The sequence below is a fragment of the Crocuta crocuta genome, unplaced genomic scaffold (assembly GCF_008692635.1).
Source record: "Crocuta crocuta isolate KB4526 unplaced genomic scaffold, BGI_CrCroc_1.0 scaffold147, whole genome shotgun sequence".
Lineage (NCBI taxonomy): Eukaryota > Metazoa > Chordata > Mammalia > Carnivora > Hyaenidae > Crocuta > Crocuta crocuta.
In genome coordinates this window covers 3,776,821-3,802,562 of record NW_027532594.1, presented here as the reverse complement: position 1 = coordinate 3,802,562, position 25,742 = coordinate 3,776,821, and the positions used below count along the sequence as shown (strand labels likewise).

The 25,742-nt window shown below is 40.3% G+C and overlaps 1 protein-coding gene across 1 annotated transcript in view; it reads right to left on the bottom strand.

The window, feature by feature from the left end:
• Positions 1-25,742, bottom strand: part of SOBP (sine oculis binding protein homolog) — a 147,357-nt gene that overhangs the window by 79,794 nt on the left and 41,821 nt on the right. The window contains exon 4 of the mRNA XM_077780039.1: positions 24,462-24,613. Within this exon, the coding sequence (XP_077636165.1) occupies positions 24,462-24,613 (152 nt within the window). The remainder of the gene's footprint in view (positions 1-24,461; positions 24,614-25,742) is intronic.

Below are 25,742 nucleotides of genomic sequence, written 5' to 3'. Positions count from 1 at the left end.
TATAATTTTAATAGAGAAAAATTTTATAAGGAGATGGCAAAAACAGATCTCTGCTTGCAAAAGAGAACCTATAGTTCATAAAAGTACAAATATTTATTTAATAAATACTTATTAATTTTTATTCAAGGATTTAAAAGTTAAAAATATATTTTTTACTTTACAAATCTACTAAAGGTATTCAATTAATCACTTATGCAAGAAAGTTTGTCATGTTTTCATTTTTCTGTTGATTTCAAAAGAAAAAAACCTCTAAAATGTGAAATATATTTTCTACGCCTTCATTTTAGCTCTGCTTTGCATTTATTCTATATTTATCTTATCCCCAAAACAATCCTTATACCAATAACAAAATGAGTGTACCAAGTATGCATGAAATATATGTACATTAAATAAAAGTATTGGTAAAGTCTGAGAGATTACATCACAGGCTGGAGGTGTATGAATGCCTTCTAGGTTATAACATGTGATACAAATGTATATTCTTCTTATTATTGCCACTGATGACATCATATCAATTAATTTCCTTTGAGGTTCATTACATAACACGTTAGGCCACAGCTTTTTAAACTACCACATGGCTCTCTTTGATCAGTCACCTGATTTTCAGAATTGCCAGATGGACACATGTGTTCCAAGGTCTGACTAGACTCTGATTCACCCAGGGAGAAAGAAGGTTCCAACTAGCCCAATGCCTACAATCGCTGAAAGATCTGTCCCAGCTGATTATTAGGTACGTGCTACCTCCCCCTCACATATAACCATGATTCGTCGGCTCACAGTCAAGATTTGTAGATGCAATTGTGCCACTTGCTTTGCGAGGCACAAATTAATGCAGTCGAACAGTAAAACTAATTCATGCCATTTTGTCAAGCCAAGTCACATAGAAGGAACAATGGAAACCACTCCATTACCTCCTTTGATGTCTTTAAACTGTGTTCGGTCATTTGCTTTCAGGTGCAACGGATCCAAATGGTCTCCAGAAAGTGTCTGAGGTGATGGAAGTCATGTCACTATGAGCACTGTGAGGTTGCAGGTAAGCTGACTTGTGTGCGTGTGTTCATAGAAGTATGGCACTGGTGTAACAGAAAACCTTTGACTGCATGGAGATCGGGGGAAGGCCATTATTAGGTCACTCAGCATATCAAGGACAAAACACTGATTTACTGCATTAGCTTCAGAGTGTGCATTTCAGCCTTTTACAAATCACAAGCCAGTCAAGGGGATCATTAGATGCCACCCCTGACTCAGGACCATCTCAGAACACAGGCTGCCTGTGCCCCACTATAACACCTCTATTACTTTAATAAGCAAAACCATGGTCTGGCTTCTGTGACTTGCCACAAAATTCTCAGGTCAAGTGTAAATGCATATTACGAAGCACCCTCTGGCATGTATTGTTAAAGCCCTCATTAAAAAACCTCCAAAAGTCTTCAACTGTGCAACTGGAAATGTTTCCAAATCCTCTTATCCCCAACATAACAAATCCCATTGTTTATTAAATCTGATGTTTTGTAAATTTGATACCGCCTGGCTTATAGGGAAGGAGTATCTTCCAAAACAACCCAAGAGAGTTCTTACGGAAAGACAAGTAAATGAGAAGAACCCCCTTCCATGGTAAGAAGACAGTTCTAGGACTGGGAGACACAACAAGCATTGCTAACCAATTACGGTTCTGTCTGGGTCATGCACTATCTGTAGCAAAAAGAGGCAAGATGGCAGATGCCCTGGGTTATTTTAATTAATTTAATCATGTGACTAATTGGTCTCTGCTGGGTTTCTGTGGTAACTGCTTCCTAAGTGCTGATGGGCAATTGTGTTAAATGTAGCTTGGAATCCGCACGTAGGGCGCAGTGCCTTTGGAGAGCTGGAGAGCCGAGCAGTGCAGCTGCGCTCGTGAGGAAGGTGCCCTGCTGGGCCTCTGATTGTCTGACGGTGGAGGCTTACAGCTGCAGCGTCCTCTGGAAACAGGCATTGCCTCCCTTTTCTAAAAGCCACAGCTTACCTACCTACATGGGTGCAAACTCACTGTGGACACAGGAAAATGATCTGTGATCAAAGAATACTCAGGTTTGGCAGGGATTTGGGAATTAGGCGGAGGAAGGTATCTGTAATAAAGGGACAGTGGAATAGGGAAGAGGAGAGAAGGAAAATTAAGGCTACTCTTCTGTGAATAATACGCAGCCCCAGAAGCTATCATGTGTTATTCATAGCTGTCCAAATGATACTAATAAGCCCTATCCTTTTAAATGCCTTGCGGGGTTTATCTTTTTTTTTTCCCTCATTCTCTTACAACGCCATCTCCTCCTTGTCACTGAGAAGGTGCGTGGGAGAATGGGTGGGTGGATGGCCAGTTTTAGAGCACAGTCTACTTCAGACAGATGGAAGGAAAATGACTTCCAAATTTTCTCATGAAGTGGGATATGTTTGTATTTGCGCAATGCATTCTAGCACCTGTGCAGAGAAAAAAATGTAATCACAGATTTCCCTCAGAAGGGGATTAAAAAAAAAGTAAAACCATTAACTGCAGCACAAAGATGCTGCTGTACTTGATCAACCCTTTCCCATCTGCAGTCCCAGGCAGACTCCCAGAACAATAGTTTCTTCCCAACCCACACCCACCCAGAAGAATGGTCAATGCTGGGAATATTCTAGAAACTCAAGAGAAACTGCTTTCTGAGATCATTCTTGGGTCTATCGGAACGGTGGCATGAGTGATATTTTTTGTTCCAGACCAGAAGTGGGAGGCAGTAGCAGGGTGGCGTTGCTTTTCCTTAACAAATGGCACAGTGACCCAAAGGAGCTATTCTGTATCTTGTGTGTTCCAGACTTCTGCAAAGGGGCAGCTCCAATACACTCCAGCCCTGCTTTCCCCCACAGTCGTGAAGCAACGACTCGGTAAATTAAGCTAAATTGGCTTCATCTAAAATTTCACGTTAGAGACGGACATTAAATGGGCTGACAGTTTAAATTCTTTTAAGAGGTGGCAAGGAGTTCTGCTAAGTATTACAATGCATCTGACAGGACACCCAGGCTGCAAGCATTATTCAGTCCAACGTCTTGCTAAGGCCGGGAGCTTCCCCACATCTGTGATGTCTCTGTAATGCAAATGGAAGAATCTGTCCATAACATCAACAGTTTTGTGACTTTAATGACATCCATTTTGAGAAGTATCTGTCTGTTCTTGGTATTGGACAAATTACTGAAAAATTGTGTCATTTGATTCTCAAGGTCTATATCCTAGAAGAGGCATCACTTCTGGCACTGAGGCACAACTGTCCTCTCCCCTAATACTGCAAAGTTTATTACTGCATGCTGACTCTAAAAGCCTGCCTGGGGATACCAAGCAGTACTGGTCAAACCCCAGTCTTCCTGTACCGTCCCTTATGCTGACAGATTTACGGCTCACCTCCACCTGTTCCAAACCTCCATTCCAGGCTGCACAGGTCAGAAAACTATCCATTCTGTATCTCTGGTTTAAGGGAAGAACTCTAGTTTTCAGAACAACAGATAAGGAGCTGAGTTCTCTCATATCTAATCACTGTTGGTTAGGATTCTACATCTGAATTCAAGAGGTCAACGAAGGGATTTCAGAAAGTCCATGAATCCATGAAATAATCTGTAAAATTCTCTGTGTATGTTTATTTCCTAGAGAAAAGGTCCACTCTGAACTTTTATTCAGATTATCCAAGAAGACCATGATTCAAACAAGAGGTTAAGAACCCCTGCCCCAGTTTTCTCTGCCGGTTTGTGCCCTACTCTCCTCCCACCCATCTCTAATTGGCTGTATCAAATTATTTAAATGAAAGCCTTAGCTATCATTTCTTTTTCAACCTACTTTAAAACAGATTCAACCATCTACCAATAGATGAACAGATAAAGATGTGGTGTAGATATAATATATATCTATATACAGTGGAATATTACTCAGCCATAAAAAATGAAATTTTGCCATTTGCAACAACATGGATGGATCTCTTACAGGGTAAAATGCTAAGCAAAATCAGTCCATCAGAGAAAGACAAATACCATATGATATCACTCATATGGAATTTAAGAAACAAAACAAACAGAAAAAAGAGACAAGGAAAAAGACTCTTTTAAATATTGAGAACAAACTGGTGGTTGCCAGAGGGGATGTGAGGGAGGGCAGTGAAGCAGGTGATGGGAATTAAGAGTCCACTTATGGTGAGGCGCACTAAGTAATGTATGGAATTGCTGAATCACTATATTATACACCTGAAACTAACATAACAATGTATGTTAAATATACTGAAAATAAAATAGAATAAAAATAAAAATAGGTGTCTGGGTGGCTGTGTCAGTTAACCATCCAACTTCAGCTCAGGTCATGATCTCATGGTCCTTGAATTCAAGTGCCATGTTGGGCTCTGTGCTGACAGTTCAGACCCTGGAGCCTGCTTCAGATTCTGTGACTCCCTCTCTCTGCCCTTCCCCCGCTCACGCTCTGTCTCTGTCTCTCAAAAAAAGAGATTTAAAAACAATTTTTTATATAAAAATAAGTAAACTCAACCATTCTTTCCCCTTGATAGCCAACTTGTCCCCCCAAACAAGTCCCCTGACATGGGCCAGTCCTTGTGAAGGATAAGCCTCATGCCGTGATTAGTAGCTCTATGAAACAGGCCTGGGCACCATCTCATTGACTGTGACATGGACACCAGACCACACATGGCAACAGTCATGTAACTTCTCACCACCTTTAGCCCAAGGCTCAGAACTATAACGGAAAGTTGCTTGGGAGGCCACTTCTCCTTCTTTACCTCACTCCTCAGGCCCCTCCTTCTGGTCTTCTTACCTAGCTCCTTCCCCACCAAGTCACTTCTGCCTTCCTTTCCTTCATTTTTACCTGATGCAAGAGCTTAACATAGCACATTTAAAAATTTGAGCATTCCCTTTTACTGTCTGATTAATACTCTCATCATTCCCAGGACTCCATCAAGACAAATGCATACTTAAGAGCAAATTCTCAATGGGGCAGCCATTGGCCATTTTAAGGGATAAATATGACTCCATTAAGAGTCCACAATGAAAGTTTAGAAAAACTGATAGAAATACCTCAGTTTAACTTGGTGAAACTGCAGAGTTAAAATCAAGGAGAATCCAGTGGGAAGACCTTAAAGGCCCTCCTATCCTTCCTTAATAACTACATTTAAAACAGAACTATCTATTCATCCAGTATTTTCAAGCTGAGTTCTTACCCCATTAATGAGTCCCAACTAACAACTTTTTAATGAAATAGAACAGAACAAAACAGAAAATGCCAGAGTGCATCACACAGAAAAAAAAAGTATTCTTTCATGAAACTTTTGGTTCAGTTTTAAATGGATATGCCCTATTTTTCATATTCTAAAGACTAAACATTTTTCATATTTTAATATCTCTGAAATCATGACACATTTTATAATTATTGTCATCCAGGTTGCAGCTGTGACATAACTACAAGAAAATCTTCTGTTGACACTTTCTGGTAAGATCAAGAAAATACTAGCATCAGAGTGATTGAGGTAATATGAAATAGGGTAGGAGGGTGTGTGTGTGTGTGTGTGTGTGTGTGTGTGTGTGTGTTCTAAATTACAAAGCAGAATATATTTCTTACTATGAGTTCCCGGCAGATAAAATGTTGAAAAATAGCACAGTAAGCCCTTTTATGAAGTATACTTTAATGTGTATACTTACTAAATATTGACATTCTAATCAAAAAGAAGAGCAGTTTCTGTTGCTTTTCAGGCAACTGCCATTACAGTTCTCTTCTTGCTGACTTGAGAGATCTCATGTTTGAGACCTATGGTGTCTGCCCCTCACTAACCGTGTGGCCTCTGCAAGACCTTAAAGGCCCTTCACTTCTATTCTCAGGGCCACAGTTTTCTCATCTGTAAAAGGTGAATGTTGGAGAAACTTTCTAATATCACTTTCAGTTTGAATAGTTTAGGAAGTGTGCACACATGCATTCCACTCTTTACATGTCTGTCATGAGCACTGTCTGTATACACTCTACTCCTCTGCCTCCATTCTCTCTTGTAAACTTTTTCTTAAATATAACCAGAAGACAAAAGGATGTCAAAAATCAATTTTTTTAAGTCATGGTATATGATTTTAAGCATTCCTATAAAGTCTGTAATATTTTTAAATGTTAAGGGGCACCTGAGTGGCTCATTTGGTTAAGTGTACGACTTTGGCTCAGGTCATGATCTCATGGTTCATGAGTTTGAGCCCCACGTCGGGGGCTCTGTGCTGACAGCTCAGAGCCTGGAGCCTGCTTCATATTCTGTGTCTGTCTCTCTCTCTGTCCCTCCTCCACTGGCTCTCTGGCTCTCTCAAAAAAATAAACATTAGAAAAATTAAAAGAAAAAATGAAATGTTAAGGCATAATCTGGGAATTACAATAAGGATTATACATTTGTTTTTTTAATGTGTGACAAGTAGAACGCTCATTCCTGACTCAGATCCTTTAAACTGCCTTGCCACCCTTTGCTTTGAATTTGCATTTCAGTCTGCATCCTAGCATGTGCTCACTCATGCATAGAGCCTGGCCCCTGGGCTGGGGAAGTCACTCCATCATCCCCAGTTCTCCTTATCCACATCTGTTCCAGCACGCCTCATACCATATCATTTGTTTACTTGTCTGTCTCCTCTATTCAACTGTGAGAGCCTCAGAGGCAGGGACCTCTCCTTATTTATCTTTGTATCCCCAGCCACAGAACAATGCCCAGCACGCTGTGGAGGCTGAATAAATGAGTAAGTGAATAAATGTGCAGCATGAAATTTCCATACAAGCACAGGAAAACTCACACACGCAGGCAGACATTCTTTTCGGCAGAAACCAGGTCTCAGATTTCTGTGCTCCATGGCACTCAGCCCTGAGACAGGTCCCAGCCTCTGAGCACCTAACTGAGTTGCTGGTTCATTCACTGGTTGCACGGAACATGGATCTCTGCCTGTCTATGCATTTCTGTGCTTCTCCCCAGCCTTTCACTTCCCCAGTCTATTTTAGGACCTGGTCCAAGCCAAAAGTGGTGGGGTGCAACTGTCCCTGACCTGCTAGCAGTAGCTCCTGCAAGGAGCTCAGTGACAGACGGGGTTATTTCAGCCTCAGGACCCAAGAGCAAGATGGAACAGCCAACTTCCTTCCCTTCTCCCCCTAGGAGCAAGCTTGGCATTCCATGTGTGGAGAGGGGGAGGGCCCTGGGTGCTGGGCTGCCCAGGAGTGAGTGAGGCCTATCTTTCCACATCTCCTCCCATGCACAGCTGGTTTTCAGTGACTTAATGATGGCTACCACTTGCTGGGGTCCCTGTACAGCCCTGGAAAATACAGATAAGGGCTAACTGTGATAACCACTCTGATAGAGGTTTTATTCAGTACATCATCCATGTCCCTACATACATAAGGAAAAAGACATGGAGGTCCAAATCATCATTATCAACCCCTGACCAAATATGTAACCAAACCCCTAGACCCCAGGGATGTCCAACATCTTGCTGAATTACAATGTCAAAAAGAAATACATTTAACTGATATTTATTAAGTGCTAAGTGGCTGCATCAGCAATGTAAAGGAAGTGAGCAAAGGGGCTTGAATGAGGAAGGGAGTTTCTGCTGGTGGAGATATGGAAATGCTAACTTCAGCTCACCTCTTAAGTTTACTTTTGCGTACCTTAATTTTCTTCTTCTGTCACATTGAATATGAAACTCTGTAAGACCTCTAAACTTTTCATCCCACTCTTCATGAATTTCTATTTAACTCTGGTTGCCTTGATTCAGGCTTCAATAAATACACATAATTTCTCCAGGCTGAATCGGTGTTACAGGGCTTGGGAGTATACCTCTTCATAATTAATTCTCTGGGCACCTGCTTTTAATTCAGTCTTTAAGTCAAGTTTAATGCTCCGGAATTTGGGAAGCCAACATTCATTTCTACTTATTAAGCAACTCAGGATACAGGAAAATGAAAAAGATATCATTGGTACAGGCTTTCTCTGGTGCCAATGGGCCATAAGATTGGGGATTCTTTATTTCTCTTTCAATCAGTATCAACCTGAATTTCAGGTTTGAAGTTCTGTTAGGTTTATAACGGTGGGGTCTGCTGCCTTCACATTTGACTCACAAAGTCCTCACACTATGATGTACTCTCATACTCTCAATGGTGCCACTTTAACCAGAAATAGGAAGTCGTCAAACTAAATCATGGACCTTGGATGTGAGTCTACCTTCTCTCTCTTGCCTTTACCTGATATAGTCTGCATCGCCCCTTCCCTGGAGCATGCCTCATCAGCTGTGCCGTGCAATACAAAGGGGGAAATGTTTTCCCAACCCAGAAACTCATCAACTTGAACCCTGAAGCATGACATCTGAATTCTTTACTGCAAGAGCCGGAGCAGCTCACAACTGCTATACACGATCATTAACAACCTGCTTACATTTCCATGGCCGCCTCTGCGGATTAATATATGCACTATGTATTAAACCATCTGCCACGGAGTTTGACCCAGTCTTTCTCCGTGGTGGCCAGCTGCAAAGGTTACCCCTGAGTGTTAAGAGGTAGGGTACACTTTCATTATATTTATCTTTACCAATTCTTTCGTTTTATTATTGGTTCTTTTGTTCTCATCAGTATACCTTTTCAGGCTCTTGTATCCCATATTTGTATAGCCTGGAGTCTAATGAAAATATATTTAATCCTCTATGTCAACTCTTTCAAAGTTCAGCATCAGCCCTTTATAAAAATCAGGTTGAAGAAGGATGAACTACACATTTCCTGTGAAGATGGGACAGAGCTTATTGTTTGACATGCTTTTGTCCACTTAAAAAACTATCTGTACTGCAAACGTCTAAATGCTATTTTTCTAGTCTGAGCAAGGAACACAATGGAGAGCCCTCACATCAGACCAAGTTCCCCTCTCTGGGGATGCTGAGAGCAGCCTGTATCAGGAAGTATGAGGATTGAAACTTCTTGTCCCCTTGCTAGCTGACAGCTCAGTGAATGGAATTGCATTTGATGTCAGGTTACCTCATTATATTCATATATTTGTAGAGCAGGATTTGGGTTTTTTTTTTTTCAGGGGGGATAAGGGGGACAGGTGGGAGGAGGTAATCCCCTGTGGTTTTTCAAATGAGAGCAACTTAGGAAAAGTGGCAAACTTCCTGTCATCTACTTCCAAATAAGTAATCAGTATATTAAGTGACACTACTCCTAATATAAACCCCTGGGACAGGATGCTATTAATTTATGTGTACTCTGAGGAATATCATCCACTCCTTACCCAGGTTCTTAATCCAAGGCAAGGCATTATTCTTTGCCTTCAGTTATTTATTTTCCTCGAGGGTCTCTTTGGAGGGAGTCAGCCAAACTCTAAGCGAATTATTTGGATTTTTGAAAATCCAAACAACTTACCTTACTTTTTGCAAGGCTATCTTTGGTCATTTTTTAAAGGTTTATATTGAATGCTAACTCAAGGCACAAGTACTGTTTTATTTTGTTTTGTTTTGCTTTGCTTTTTTCTTAGAGGAAGCTTCTCAAATGGGGACCATGTAAACTTTGCACTGTTGTGTTATTTTCTGGAGTCTGACTCTTCTCTGAATTATGATAATGGAGGCTCACTAATCTAAAATCCTGAAACTTTTGGAGCACCTGGGTGGCTCAGTTGATTGAGCGTCAGACTTCAGCTCAGGTTATGATTTCTCGGTTCGGCCCACATTTGGTTTGCTGCTGTCAGCGCAGCGCAGCTGCTTGGATCCTCTGTCCCCCTCTTTCTCTGCCCCACCCCCACTCACGCTATCTCAAAAATAAACAAACATGAAAAAATAATAAAATAAAATAATTAAATCCCTAGACTTTCTATGTAAGTGTGTGTGTGTGTCCTTGCACATGTACAGGAACATCCTTGAAGGGCTGCATCAGAGGTACTGCAGGAAGGTGGAGGTGGGGACCCTTAGAAAAGGCTGGAGGCCATCCCATCAGAATGATTTCCCAGTTTCAGGGATGCTTGCAATTTTTAATAATACTGGTGGCAGCAGCATACTTTACTTCCTTCACATGTTTTAGGCCTTCTGATTTATGGTGCTTAAGCTTCTCAAATTAACTCCAGCTCATTTCCCTTAGAGAGTCAAGTCACCATTGAAGTTGTACCTAATCCCTATGAAAGCTGCTGTACCTCAAAAACACAGGGCAGTAAGCCACACCCAACCCTCAGCACCCCCCATCTCTGTCCTAGACTGCTTTCTAATCTCCATAGGCACACTATGTATTTCATTGTCTTTGGTCGCTTTCTGAGATGTCATCTGTTTGTCCTCTCCATTCCCCATTGGTCTTTAACATGTCTTCCAAGTTGCCAGAGACAGATTTTTCACTTTTCTAAAGGATGCCTTTTTAGTACTAATAAAACTTTCATACTTGTCTGCTTAATCACGCCAGCTTTACTGTCCCCTTTTTACTTTTTTGTTTTTGGCTCAGAGGTATATGAACCATCTGTGCCTCTAAAACAGTTTGCTTAAATAGCCTCCAGGCAGATTTTATGGTTTTTAAGTTTTTTACTTTAACCTTCAGCCTGCTGTTAGCCATTTTCATCACAGTTTTAAAATCAGCCTCTTTTGGAAACGACTGTCACTAAATGTGGTTTTCAGAAGTTACTGGAACTGGAGAGGAGGCCACTGACTCCAGCTGAACCATGCTGTGGTTCTCATTCACAATCACCTGAGACAGGTGCAGGCATGGTTAGCCTTGGGAAGGGTTGCCTCCTCTATCTGGCATCCTGAAGAGTGATGCTGACACCCTTCATTTCAAATACCATGTCCACATCTCCCAGTGAAGACCCAGGAAAATAAAATCTGAACTACTTACCTGCCTATTTATTTATCAACACATTTCTACAGAGTTGTCATCACGATCCTAGGCATTAAATGAGATACAAGGCTGAAACAAAGAATACAAAGAACGAAAGGAGAATTCTTTCCTTCCTACCATGTATTGTGCCATGAGAATGGCCCTCTGTTATTGTGCCGGCAGCCATGCTGTTCTGGGTCCACTTTATCACAGTTGTCTAGTCTGGGGACCTGAGTGTCAATAAGCATTCCCCTATCCTGAGATGTATCACCCAAAATTCCTGTCTACCCTTGTACGAATGTTAACATAGCTCTCTAGTTAATATAGATAACTCTATATTTAATAAATACACAGACACACACACACACACACACACACATATACAATAAAACCACATCTCTTCCCACATCTAGAGGGAGATAAGGGGAAAGACATGCCTTTCTGTGGTTCTTTCCATCAAAAAATGACTTACCCCCTTTATTTTCAATCATCCGATGATATTTGTCAGGTACTAATTATCTTCCTCTCTCAAATCAGTGCATTTTCACCCCATCTTTTCTCTGTTGTTATTGTTGCTTTTCTTACACATCTGATAATAAAAACACTTAAGGTCTTATAGTTATTATTTTTATTATTATTTTATTCATTTACAAAATGCTTCTCCCTTCAGGAGTTAAAAGCTGTCAGCATACTCCCTGAAATAAATTAAGAATACTGTGCTAACTTTACAATTCATGAAGCGGAGTGAAAACTCAGGGAAGGCAGAAGCCAGTAAGCAAGGAACAAATCCCCAAGGGTTGGTAGAATGAATGAATGGGTAAATGAATACACAAACAAATGAGTAAATGGCATTATTGTTACAGAGAATATTTGTTTGTTTAATTGTTTTCTTGTTTATAGGTAAAGTTCCATTCCATCAAAAGGACTAGCAAAAAAGTAGCAAATCAGGGCCAGGATTCAAACTTACGCTGCTGTGCCCTCATCCCAATATGCCTCTCCTTCCTATCTCAGCATCTTTCAGATTTCAATTCAAGCACTACTTCCTCAGGGAAGCTTCCAGATCTCCTGACTAATCTTTTAGAGGCTCTCAAAGCACTACGCCCACACTATCACAGCACTTGCCACAATGGCAATTTCACATTTGTGTTATTATGTAAATCAATATCTGTCTTCCACTGGACTCTAAGCTTCACGAGGGCAGGAACCAGGTTCTTATTGTCACCTATTAGAGCTCTGATGACTAACACAGTGCCTGCCACATAGTAGCTGCTCAAGAAATATTTAATAAATAGATAAATTAATAACTTGAAAGTTTCAGTCTTCAAGCTCTCGCCTCCTCAGCTACCTGAATCTCACAGATTCAACCTCAGACTAAATCACAATTTGTTTGAATACTTCCTAGTCCCTTCTGTTTACCAGGCACAGTTTTCAGCACAGAGAAAGCTTAAATATATGGGCGGGCAGGCTGACTCTTGATGAGGAACAGTGGCCTCATGCAGTCTCAGGTATCTGCCTCCCCTTATCTAGTATTGTCCTTGGCCAACATCTCCCAGGCCACTCACACTGATGAAAACTACTTATTGTGCTACCTGCTGCTCTAACTACACCATTGTTCCTCTTCATAAATAAGCTTAGTTTAACAGATAACCACAATCCCTTTCTCTTAGTTCTATGTAATCACATATTCTTTGGAGTCCAAAAAGAACAGAAAAAGTCAGGACTTTGGTCCTAGGACTAAAGCCAACATCCTAATAATCAGGTTTTCCCAGCAGCTGGTCCTAGATAGAAGTAGTTCATCTAAGTGTCCTGTGATGAATGTTAACCGCATTTTTACCTCTCAATCCATACTTGGATTTCAGATTCCTTCCTCCACACGGTAAGAGTAGACAGGCATGACCTATTCATTGTGTACAGAATGTAACCTCATGAGATAACCTCATGAGATCACTTCTCTTTTTCTCCTGTGGACATCTGCTGGCCCCTACCATCAGCCATCATTCTGACCCGTTCCCTCTTTTACCAGCTTCCAGATTTTCATTCTGGTTAGCTGCCCTTCCCCAGGCAGCCCCCAATGGGCTTTAGAGGAAAATGAGCCTAACTCTAACATCAGAGGGAAGCTCTGACTGGCTCAAGATAATCCAGAATATCCATTGCTCTGGTCACAGTCCCAGTTCAGGCATGAGCATGTGACCTAAGCATAAACAATGAGTACAAACTTCAAGACTCTTGCTTGGAATGCTGAGACACAGGCACTCTGTCTTCAATTGGATATGAATAAGGAAGTATATAGGCCTGACTGCTGCCAGCACCATCCCATGACCTCTGGGGAGCTTAGAGTAGAGCCAACACTCCATATACAAAAGGACAAAGATGGAAAGAAATGAATGATCCTGCACTATAGAATCAACCTATTCTATAGGCATACCCTAACCTGGGATTTGAATTCCACCAGATAAAAGATGTCTTTTATTGTTTCAACCAGTTTGGGTCAGGTCTTCTGTTACTTGCATTAAAAATCCTGGTACGTCCTATAAGTATCACCAAATTAAGTCTACTCTTAGAATAAAAAAAACTTCAAAATACTTCCTTTACCCAAAGATGGTCCCTTCAAAGTTACTGTCTCCTTTTCCTCACACTATTTCTTTTTTTTTTTTAAGTTTATTTTGAGAGAGACAGAGATAGCACATATTGGGGAGGGGCATTGAAAGAGGGAGAGAGAGAATCCCAAGCAGGCTCTGTGCACAGGGCCTAATGTGGGGCTCAAACCCAGGAAGCCATGAGATCATGACTTGAGCCAAAACCAAGAGTCGGATGCTTAACCGACTGATCCACCCAGGCGCCCCTTCTCACACTACTTCTGTGAGGGTGTGGATACTGTGGATGCCATAGGTCTGTCTCCCAGACCAAACCTTGGTTTCTGTGCTGAGCTTGCCTTCTGAGGCACTAACCTCCCCACTAGACTGTGAGTAAGCTCCATCTACTCTATAGAAAGAAAAGTCTCTGTGTAGAACATTTAACCAGCAATATCCATCCTTGATTCATTTTTTTCCACACTTTCAAAAGAAAGAAAGAGAGAGAGAGAGAGAGAGAGAAAGAAAGAAAGAAAGAAAGAAAGAAAGAAAGAAAGAAAGAAAGAAAGAAAGAAAGAGCCCTAAACTGGTTCAACACACGTTCGCTACTGGGAAATGTTTCATAAGTCCTAGTGAATAATTCAGTGAATATGACACTTATAGTTTTCTATTGCCAGACACACCCAGCTTCATGGGAATGCTATTGCCTTTCCTACTCTCCAAATCCTCTCTACATCCAGAATCTTAAATGTATTACTTCCTTAACAGAGATCCAATCAACAGTCAAGATTAGATCATGTCACACTTCCTGCTCAACACCTTCCAACAGCTGCAACCAAACTTAGAATAAAATCCAAACTAGATTTTTGAGAGGCACCCTACATGATCTGGTCCCTAACCACCTTGACCATTCAACTCTAGACAATATGGCCTTCTTGCTGCTGTTCAAAAACACCAACCTAGTTCCCTTCCTTTCACTTGCTCTCCCTCCTCTCCAAAACTCTCCGCTCCAAACTCTTCTCATGACAGCCCTATCACTCCGTTCTGTCCCTACCCACACATCACCTACTCAAGGATGTCTTCTGTAACCACCAGATGTAAAACAGCACCCCTATCCATTCCCTCACCCTGCTTTTTCTTCATAGTATTTGTCATTCACTACCTGAAATTTTGTTACATATATACATATTTTTAAGTGGTATATTATCTACCTCCCTTAGAGAACAGAATGTAAATTCCTTTAAGGTAGGGACTTTTCTCCTGTTTAGTAATGTATCTACCAAACCCAAAAAAGTGCCTAGCACATTATAAAGACTCAGTATACCTTTTTTTGAAATAAGTGGATGAATAAATAACAAGAATTTTTTTTAAAATCTTGGCTAAAAAGAAAACCAAAAAAGCAACACAGAAGCACTTGTCTCCTCCTACTGGGCAAATCCCTCTTGTCTTGAAGTATTTGCTCAGTTTCCCATCCACCTTTTTTCTTTTTTTAAATTAAAATATAATTGACACACAGTATTATATTTCAGGTGTCCAACATGGAGATTCAACATTTATATACATTATAAAACGATCACCATGAAAAGTTTAATTACCACCTGTCACCATACAAAGCTATTACAATATTATTGATATATTTGCTATGCTGTAATTTACATCCCTGTGACTTAATTTTATAACTGGAAATTTGTGCTTCTTAATCCCCTTCACCTATTTTGCAATCCCTACCCCACTCCCATCAATACCAGTTCTCTGTATTTTTGTTTAAGTATAGTTGACACACAATGTTACATTAGTTTCAGTAGCAACTCTATAAGTCTAAATCTATACCTTTATAGGGTGTACAACATATGGATTCCACACATTTATACCTTTATGCTTTGCTCACCACAAGTGTAGCTACCATCTCTCACCATATAACACTATTACGATACCATTGACCATATTCCCTATGCTGCACCTGTTATCTCCATGTCTTACTCATTCCGTGACTAGAAGCCTGTATCTCCCATTCCCCTTCACTCAGTTTACCCATCCCCCCACCCGTCCCCTCTGGAAAACATCAGTTTTTTCTCTGTATGTATAGGCCTGATTCTGCTTTTTGTTTAGCTATTTATTATTTTTTTTTTAGATTCCACAGATGGGGAAACATCAGTTTTTTCTCTGTATGTATAGGCCTGATTCCGCTTTTTGTTTAGCTACTTATTATTTTTTTTTTAGATTCCACAGATAAATGAAATCATATGGTATTTGTCTTTCTCTATCTGACTTATTTCACTTAGCATTATACCCTCTAGGCCCATCTGTGTTGTCACAAATGTCTATTTGCCCAGCTTTATCTGACCTACCCCCTGGGTTTCTGTATCCCTAAGACCTTTGACAGCAACAATTTAAATTTCTCCAACTTATAAAACATTTAATCCTACAGATGATCACGGAAGTATCAGGGTCTTCAAAGACTGGTCTTATAACAAAAAGTTAGATGTGCAGTCTTAGAGCTGCTCACTCTATTTAAGATAATATTAATTTATTCTATCAAAACAGATTATAAGATAACATATCATTTATTTGGAGCCATATAGAAATCACCACTTTATCCTGGAATGTTTGGCAAAAGGTCTGTGAAGCAGGCTGGCAATCGTCACACCTCAAAATTCCTATTACCCACAAAATCCCCAAAATACACTTATTGGGGTAGGATCCAGCTCTCATGATGCTAATTAGCTAATCAAGAAAGTAAAACACTAAGAAAGCTTAAGTTTGTGTGACAAAAAGTAGATGCAAATCTTTGATTTATGTCATAAATTCTACTATCTCTGTGGGAAAAAATAATCATTTCAAAGTCAAAGCAGTTGTTTTTCCTCAATCAAACGTAGTTAAACGTAGTTTAAATTCACTTGAACATATTTATGAAGGAGTTCTCCTACATGTCTCTGAAGCACTCTCCTAAATCAGTGTAATGTTTCCAAAGCACATTTCGAAGTAAAAAAATTCCTATCTGCTAACTATATTTTCTTCTATTAGAAGATGAATTAAGCAGAAAATACATTAATGTCTGAATTTATAATAGGAGTGGTTAACCCTTAGCCATAGCAAACTAATGAGGAATATTTTACCATGGGAGGATTAATCAGGGCTCTCCAACACTATGTAATTTGACATTCTGAGGACTTAATCATGAATGGATTTTATTCCCCTATTTACTTTTCATCATGGGGACACATTACAAAGACACTACATGTTAGAATAATAGAATTCTGGAGCTTAATCTTATTACTTTCAAGAAATGTCATTTAAATAACATTCCATAGCTTTTAAAAATAGTCCTTACAGGGGCACCTGGGTGGTTCAATCGGTTAAGCATCTGACTTCAGCTCAGGTCATGATCTCACGGTTTGTGAGTTTGAGCCCCATGTCAGGCTGTGCTGACAGCTCAGAGCCTGGAGCCTGCTTCGGATTCTGTGTCTTCCTCTCTGCCCTCCCTCCCTTGCTCACACTCTGTCTGTCTGTCTATCTATCTCTCTCTCTCAAAAATAAATAAACATTAAAAAAAATAGTCCTTACAGAAGCAGCACTCTATGATTATATTCTCTCTGAGTTACATGCAGCTCAAACAGTAAGGAAAATATTAATATAGAAGCAGTAAGCCTTAGAGCCTGGATCTGCCTAACCCTCTGTTAGCAATGAGACAACAGCACAAATTCTGGGAGGTTGTGATTACTGGACATGGGCTTCCCTCTCCAGCCATTGATTATCTCTTTCTTTGTTAAAGACTACAGGAGTTTCATTTAACTAGAGTGTTCAGTAAATTGCAGCAGAGTTCAAGCATCTTTTATGGATTCATTAAACCATTGATCTGCCTTCTTGTGCTTGTGGTAGTGCCCAGCTCTGGCCCACAGCCTGTGTTTACGGAGAATGCAACAGATTGACGTTTGTAACCTCCAAAGGCAGTCTGTCAGTAGACATTAGATTTCACTGCGTGCATGGCCACCCTAAGAGTGGATTCTAAAATAGGGAATTTCCCATTCTCTGTCTGAACTGCTGGGGCAGAAATTAAGCAGCCATCTACAACAAGCTTTTCTTTATTCCATTCTAATCTGTGATAGTATGAACAAAGAGCAAAGAGCCCAAGGAACACATGGCTTGCCCAGTTCACACTTTTGCCTATGTATACAGAAGCTATCCAGAGGTACTGAGATGGGAGAGAAATAAAAATAACCGCAGCCTGCATCTCCTGCATATGGCCATCTTGAGCATACTAGGTTTTGTGACCAGACTTTGCAAAAGTGTATGAGAAAAATCCTGGATTCAAGGTACTACCTTACGTTGTTGTTGTTGTTGTCGTTGTTGTTGTTTTTAAAGTAGGCTCTACACCTAGAGTGGAGTCCAACATGGGGCCCAAACTCATGACTGCGATCAAGACCTGAGATCAAGAGTTGTACACTACGAACTGAGCCACTCAGGTGCCCCACTGGATAGTTAACATTTTTAACAAAGCATTTGAATTAACAGTATAACTACAATCCTAGGAAATGCACAATGATTCTCTCTTGGTTTCTCTGGATAGTGACTAAGAACTCTTAGAAACTTCTACGTCCTGTGGTCTTTATTAATAAAGTCTCATGACACCTCCCTTTTAAAATCTGGCACAAAGAGTGCTGGGAGTGTAGCTTACGATGGGAGAAGCATATCAAAATGACCCATTAGATAATTCTTTAAATGCCTATTCTTCCGATAAACCTGAACACTGCTAGCAGCAAGGTGAGAAAGTTGGCAATACAAGTGACTGGATCGATAAGGAAAAAGCATGTCCCAAATAACTAGAACCCTTCCTGATCATTTGTTTCCTGAACTGCCCACTGTCCAACCCGACGGCCGAACTATGAACTCAAAGCACGCGCATTTATCACTCTGCAGCCACAGTCACCAGAACACAATGTAGCTGATGCAACCTGACACTGTGGTTAATGTTAAAAGAGAGCGTGCTTTTGAGATGGATTGGATAATTACCGGCAGTTCAAATGAGGAAAAACTTGATTTAAGTGTATAGCATCAGCTATCACTAGAAGGTTGGCCAGACACTGTGTCTGAAAATCAACATTCAAGCATATGTCAATAGCCCTGTGTATTGATCCCTGGGTGATCAGATTCAGATCTATAACCACCGCCTCCCCTTCTTCCTTCTGTTCATTGAAACAAAATGTGGAACAAAAACTGGGGCTTGAAGCTATTTGGAGTTTCAATCATCTCTTCATATTTAATCTACAATATCTAATGTTATTCAGAAGCTGACATCCATTCTGGATAACAGATTAGAACTATTCCCTGTTTTCCCTACAACCTTCAAAATGTAGCCCATTAAAAACTAGAAGGGAGTGCTATTCCTTTCAGTAGAAACTCACTTGCCCCATTCTGTTTGTGTCCCAGGTATCCCTTAAACCAGCATTTCTCAAGGGGTGTTCAAGTGTTCTGATAAACATGAAGATCACATGCCTCTCCCCCAAGCTTCTGATGGCTTCCTAGGGCACTGTGTCCCACCCAGCCTGCAGAAGCTCTGCTCTTGACCCATTTCTAGCTTTCTTCCAAGAGCCCAGGATTCACTTTACTTTGACCTACATCTAACTTGGCTGGCCAGAATTCTCCTGCTGGAACCCCAAAGGGCCAACACCTTCCTCCTCCTCTGCTATGCCTTTTTCACAGGTTCTCACTTGCAGCAGCTCATCAATATTCCATTCCGTATTTCAAAATACTAGCGAACAAGAAAACAGTTGGGTTTGTTGTTCTTTCCCTAGAGCTCTCTGAGGACACCCCTGTTTGCTGTGACCAAAAGGGAACTCAGCCACTGGCCTGCAGACCAAAGTCCCGAGGGGCAGAGGTAGTCACTCCACATGCAGGCAGGATTGTGGCACAGTTCCAGCAGACACGGCAGAACCAAAGCAATCACTCCAAAGGCTCACTGCCACCCCCTGAAAACAAGGTGAATCCGTAGGAAGAACTCTGGTGCTCCCTTGGCACATTTACTTGTCGATCAAGAATATTCGCAAGCACCTGACAAAAGCAAGCCTGTGGCCTGAGCTCCAGGCAGTCAGAGAGCATTAATTACAAATAATTTCTTAATGTCCTTCCCCAAACCCTCATGAATGATAGCCATTTTGCAAATTAAATCCTGCAGGTGTTTAAAGGGAACAAAGGAGACAGGTTAATCGGTAGATTATCAGAGCAACAGTTCCACATTTCTTCTGCACTAGTAGGTCTGATAATGAAATCGGAAACTGAGAATCTTTTCCAAGATATCTTTATATTCGGAAACTGAGAATCTTTTCCAAGATATCTTTATATTTCAGAAAAAGACCAATACCGCAGTCCTCCCTTATCTGTGGTTCACCTTCCATAGTTTCAGTTATTCGTGGCACACTGTGGTCTGGAAGCAGATGATCTTCCTGATTTATCGTCAGAAGATCAGTAGGACCCTAATGCTCCATGACAATGCCTACGTCTCACGGCATCACAAGAAGAAAGTTCAGTACAGTAAAGATATTTTGAGAGTAAATCCACATTCACATAAGTTTTATTACAGTATGTTGTTATAACTGTTCTATTTCATTATACGTTATTATCGTTAATCTCTTACTATGTCTAATTTATAAATTTAACTTTATCACAGGTATGTATGTATAGGTAAAAAACATCGTATACATAGGGTTTGGTACTATCTGTGCTTTCAATCACCCACTGGGGGTCTGGGAAGGTATCCCCCTCTGTGGGATAAGGAGGGCTACTGTAGTCTAAATAAAATGTAACTTCAAATAATATTATGGTACATGCTAATTAGTGATGGGTCTTCCAAAAGAGATCTCTTCTAAGAAGAGATTGCTGTGAATTTAGGGAAATCATTTGAAGGTGAAATAATTGTTTTATTATAGAATATTCCCCTCATTAAATGTTTATTATTATTATCATGATTGTTAGCAATGTAATGACATCATTTGCAAAATGTTGTTTCTGTCTATATAACCTTTTTATTTTTAATTCATCCTTATTATTATCTCTTATCTGCATCGCTTTCTTCCCACAAAGGTCTGTTGGGGAATAGCAACATTATGATATTGAAGAAGTATTTCTATCTATTCTTGTTTCAAATTATGGAAAAACTAGAACAAGGAGGCAAAACTTCGGCATTTTTAGCAAATTGTGTCTCTGACTAAAGTATCAATGCCACTAATCCATAGAGAACACTATACATTTCAGATCTTAACAAAGAAAGAAAATAATCATTCACACTGCCTGCACTGGCCATTTGTCTTGAGTTTTTATCTCCTGCTTGATTTATGGACATTAATTTAGACAGTAAGATATTTTCCAAGCAGAAGGAAAAAGACCAAACACGGGTTATTTGAAAATGACTGCTATTTGTGGTCTTGTTTGTTACTCTCATTTTTAAAGAGATCATGGTTACAAGGCATTACTCCCTTAGGAAAGAATATTTTCAAATGTCTGTTGTTGTGCAAAATAAAACTGGTATTTGTGAGACAAAACCCTTCAGCATCTCTTGCAAAACTATAAGACACCTCTGCAATTTTCCGAGCCCTGGGCGAATCACTAGGCTAGAAATGTTCTCAAGTCCTTCTCTACTCGTGGCCTCAAAAAGGGGCTGGGAAAAGAGCAAGCTCTTAGTTCCCTGAAAAGTCTTCTAGTGCATCAAGTAATGAGATTGACATACCATTGTTCGACCAATGCCCATAGACTACAAAAGTATTTTTCTTACCCACTGTTTCAAAACCTTTTGAGCCAACAATTGAGCCTGTTGGGGATAAGGATTCTACAAAATATAACTATGGATTAACACTATCACTTCTCAGACCCAACACCATGAAATGTATAAACTAGTAGTTAGGTTCCTTACATGAATACAGAGGATTGTGACTCACAATCCTCTCCTAACAGAAACATTTCGAAGAAAGCCTACACACGTGTGGCAATCCAAACAAATCTTCAAATAAAATTTTAAGCTCAGTTTGAAAATATAAACTACATGCCATAAAGAGTTAACTCGGCTTCAGTCTACCCCATCTTCCGTTATAGGGCCAGGGTTTTGTGAGAGACAGATGTGACATTCTTAACCTACTCCATCAAACAGACGTAGAGACCCAAAGAGAAAGGAAGGGTGGAGGAGCAAATGAAATTTAAAGAGCCAGTTTTCAGTGGGCCTTCATTTTGAGAGTTGCGCTATTTTTGTCCTTGTTTGCAGCAGCAAATCAATTCCTGCCTCCACCCAAGCATTTGTGAAGAGGATAGCAGGGGGGCCATAGGCACAGCTGTCCAATTTACATTCACAAATGCAGGTGTTGCTCAGACACAAAACAGAGGTCAGCTGAATACTGCTCCTAATTAGCTACCTTTTCTACTAGGATTTTTCTTTGTAAAGTTATGCATGCAATTTGGGTTCAACTTAGAGGCCATTTTTAGATCCCAGCACGCTATCCTTCAAGAAGCGGGATGTCATTATAAAGCATAATTTACAGCATAGTTAACTTTACATGTTTTTTAAAATCTACATTATACCTAAGGCAAATTTCTCTTCTACACACACATTATTCACACTGCTTTCCATCCGCTTCTGAGTAAATTTAGTGTAGAATTTAGCCAGAAAATCTTTTATGCCAGAATGGGAAGAATTTTGCCCTTTTTCTAAGATTAAGAAAGTCCACAATTTTAATAATGAGGACTAAAGACTTTGATAAATGACACAAGAAAAGTAGCTATTTGCTATTTTCTTCAGTGGGGAACACCCTGGGGCTTATTACAGCAGTTCTTAGAAATGGCAGGATGGAGACTGGTATCGAATACAATCCATTAGGAAACCCAAGCCCTAAATGAAATGACCACAAAATCCTATCAGTTAACAGAAATGCAGCAGCTGTACATGTTTATTGTAATACAATAGGATATTGTTGCAGAGATAACACTCTTAAAATTAAAAAAAAAAAAAGAATCCAGCAAGCGATGTGACCAGTTTATTCCCCTATTTGAAAAGTGAGAAGGTATACTGTGGCAGAGCTTTGGAATATATAAATAAGCACGAAGATCACAGAGAAGACAGGTATTGTATGTACACTAATGGGCTGCTGGGATCAGCTGTCAAAGTCACTGGCTAAACTTCAAGCCACAGTGACTCCTAGCTTTTGCAGAATGTTCAAAGACCTACCCCCAATAACTCCCTGCAGGAAGTGAAAGGTAATGGTCCTCCTCCCCGTGCTGATTTCACCTGCTGTAAGCATTCCAAATACTGCCTCTCATCTTGGCTCCCAGTTATCCATATTTTAAAACTGTATGCTATGGACATTTAAATTCAATTTGACCTTAAACTTTATAATGATGTAATATTACATGTTATTTTTTAATGAAATAAATTTTTACATCTACATTATATATAGAAATTTGGTATTCTAGGCTATTTCAAGGGCTTACTAAAGCAAAATAGCTTTGCAAAATATAACATGTATCACCAGAATTGTGACAAATTCATCTTGCTTGATTTTGCTCACTACAGGCAGTCCATCAAGATCCAGACCCATAATCCTTCAGAATCATAAAAAGACAAAAACCCCTGTTCTCTAGCCATCTTCTGGGATGGAGTGCAAGGTATTTTGTTGTGGTAAGTAGGACTCTGAAGATGAAAGTGCTGGGTCCACTCCTATGATTGTTACCCCAGTGTTCAGTGTTCAAAACAGGAGCCCCAGGGTCTCAGAGATCATTTTAATCCTCCTATATTAAAACAAAACGTGTCTCTCATGCATTGCTCTAACCACCCTCCCTGGAGTCTCACTGGCCCCTCCCAAGGGAAAATGAACTCGACTGTTGACTGTCCCAAAAGAATTCCAAACAATTTCCTTACTTGCCTCCCTGCTCCAGTGAAGATTATGAGCCTAATTCTTAGAGACTGCTGCTAAAATTCCACCCTGCTGAATCCTGCAGCCTAATTCTTTCAGCATTATGTTTTTTGGCAGAATGATGTGACCCAAATTTGCAGGAGATAATTTGCTGCAACAGTGCTTCTTTCAATGCAGTGAACCCAAAATTAGCATTTCAGGATTGCAAATACCAGACTTTAAAAAAATAGTAATTGTTTGCTTCAAGAAAAGACAGATCGTGATCTTGTATTATGAAAATGGAAATGCTTAGAAAAATGTGGACAATTTTATGAATCAAGGAAGCTTTTCAGATCAATGAAAAATAATCAAGAACTAGCAATTCACTTCAGTAACTGATGGCGAAATGCTACAGCGGGTTCTTTAAAGATTAAGAAACCAGCTGTGTGTGTATGTGTGTGTGCAATTGTAAAAACATCATGCATTCCATTTCTCATCAAGGGTGGCTTATACTACTCTATAAGGATATTTTCAGATCTATGATGTCTTAAAACAAAACAGAACAAAAACTGGTAACTATGGCTGTTCCTGTGTTCACCCACCATGCTGCTCAGAAATGCTTGGCTGTGTGAGCAATGCTGGTTCAGGTATTCATTTTTTCACCTTTTCTCAATAACAGTCAACTTGAATATAAGGTGTCAAGAGAGACTTGATGCTTCTCTTGATCAGAACTTGTGAATTGGGTTTTAGAGAGAGCCAGAGCAATATTCCCATTGGGTACAAATATTAAACTGTGTGGACTAACGCTTTCTGGCCACGCTTCTGTGGCTACTTTCTTAGCCTTTTTAACAAATCTCTACCACTTATCTTTCATGGACTCTAGTCTATAGTCTCTACTGCTGAACACTGTCACTTAGGAGGGCAGCTGTGATCACCGCATCCTTCCTCATCAGGTTCTCAATCACCCTCTCAGAATTCAAACATCAAGACAGAGAAACTGAAGAACAAGTTACACATTAGAAGGGGATTCCTTATTCCAAAAGGTTAAGTATGACAGAAGAGGAGAACAGACAAAACAGAAAAAAATAAAAGTAAAATGTGCACAGTGTTTTCAGCTAGAAGCTAAGAGGCACATGCGCACATGGTCTGGCGAGGCCTGCGTAGCCGCCTCTCTCTACGTGCTCTTACCTTATTTCTCTTGAAGTAGGCTCGTCGGCAGGCCGCAAAGCACTTCTCGCTGCAGAAGCTTTTCACCTCACTTCCCATACTCAGGGAATAGCGCTTGATTCCCACTTTCTGGCACCAGGCACACATTATTTGTACATTTGACACATCATCTTCTATAATAAAAGTATAAGAAAAATGTTCATATCAGAAGCAAACATCCCTTCAAATTTAGACACACCCTGAACCTGACAGAGATACTTGAAGTCTAATTTTAACTTCTGCGCCTCACCACATTCTGACCTCATAGGTAGGATAGCCAGCTCTTGATAGGAAGACTCAGTGCTTGCTTGCTTTTTTTTTTTTTTTTTTGGTTGTCTCCTAAGTTTCCAAAAGACATCATTTACTTAAAATCCAGAGCACAGAGCATGAATGCACAGCAAGGAGGGTTCCTAGGACTTCTCAGCCTGCTAAAAATGCATCTTCTACCTGGTTAAAGCAGGCTCAGCACTAATGAAGCTTGTAAAATGACCCATTTCTTCAATGTGCTGCTGAAAGCCTACAGGATCCACACTGGGTGGGACATTGAGTGCTAACCTACAAACGTGATGCCCCAGTGTGAACCCTGATAGTCAGGAGCTCAACCTTGGCATGTTCTTTATTACTGTTACATGATATAGGGTGTTATTTACCCTTGCAATATAATGATTCCCAAGTGATGTGGCTAGTCAAAAAAGGAAGGAGGTGAGTGGCCAGATTCTGATGATGAAAAGGCACTAGCCCACCTCACTCAGCAGTCTCCTCCGACAACACCTTCCTGCGTGGGTGTCCTCGGGGAGGCGCGGGCCTGATTTAAATTCTCTCCATGTGATGTAGCTCGTGTACCGAGAAGGAGGGATGGTAATGGAGGTCTCAGCCACAAGACCTGAGGCCACACAGCCACAGAGATCGTTCTCAGCTGGACTGGTGGTCCTTTCGCTCTTGTAGGACCTGCCACCCATGTCATGGGGATGCTCAGAATGATGTTAAGTGGTATGCAGATATTGTCAACGATTAAAATACGGTATTTCTTTTCCTTTGTAAGAGAAGAAAACAAATTTGGCTAGCAAAACAAGCCCATGCTATCACCAATATGACTGCTCAAAACAAAGAGAGGCTTTTAAAGTGAATTAGTTAATAAAATATATTAATTCGAAATGCAGGCGATAAGAGTTATGACAAAAACGTGACAGTGATATTCAAATGACTGAAGTCTGGGAAACACTGGCCTGTTTTGGGGGGAATAAAGGGAGACTTTAATTAGAA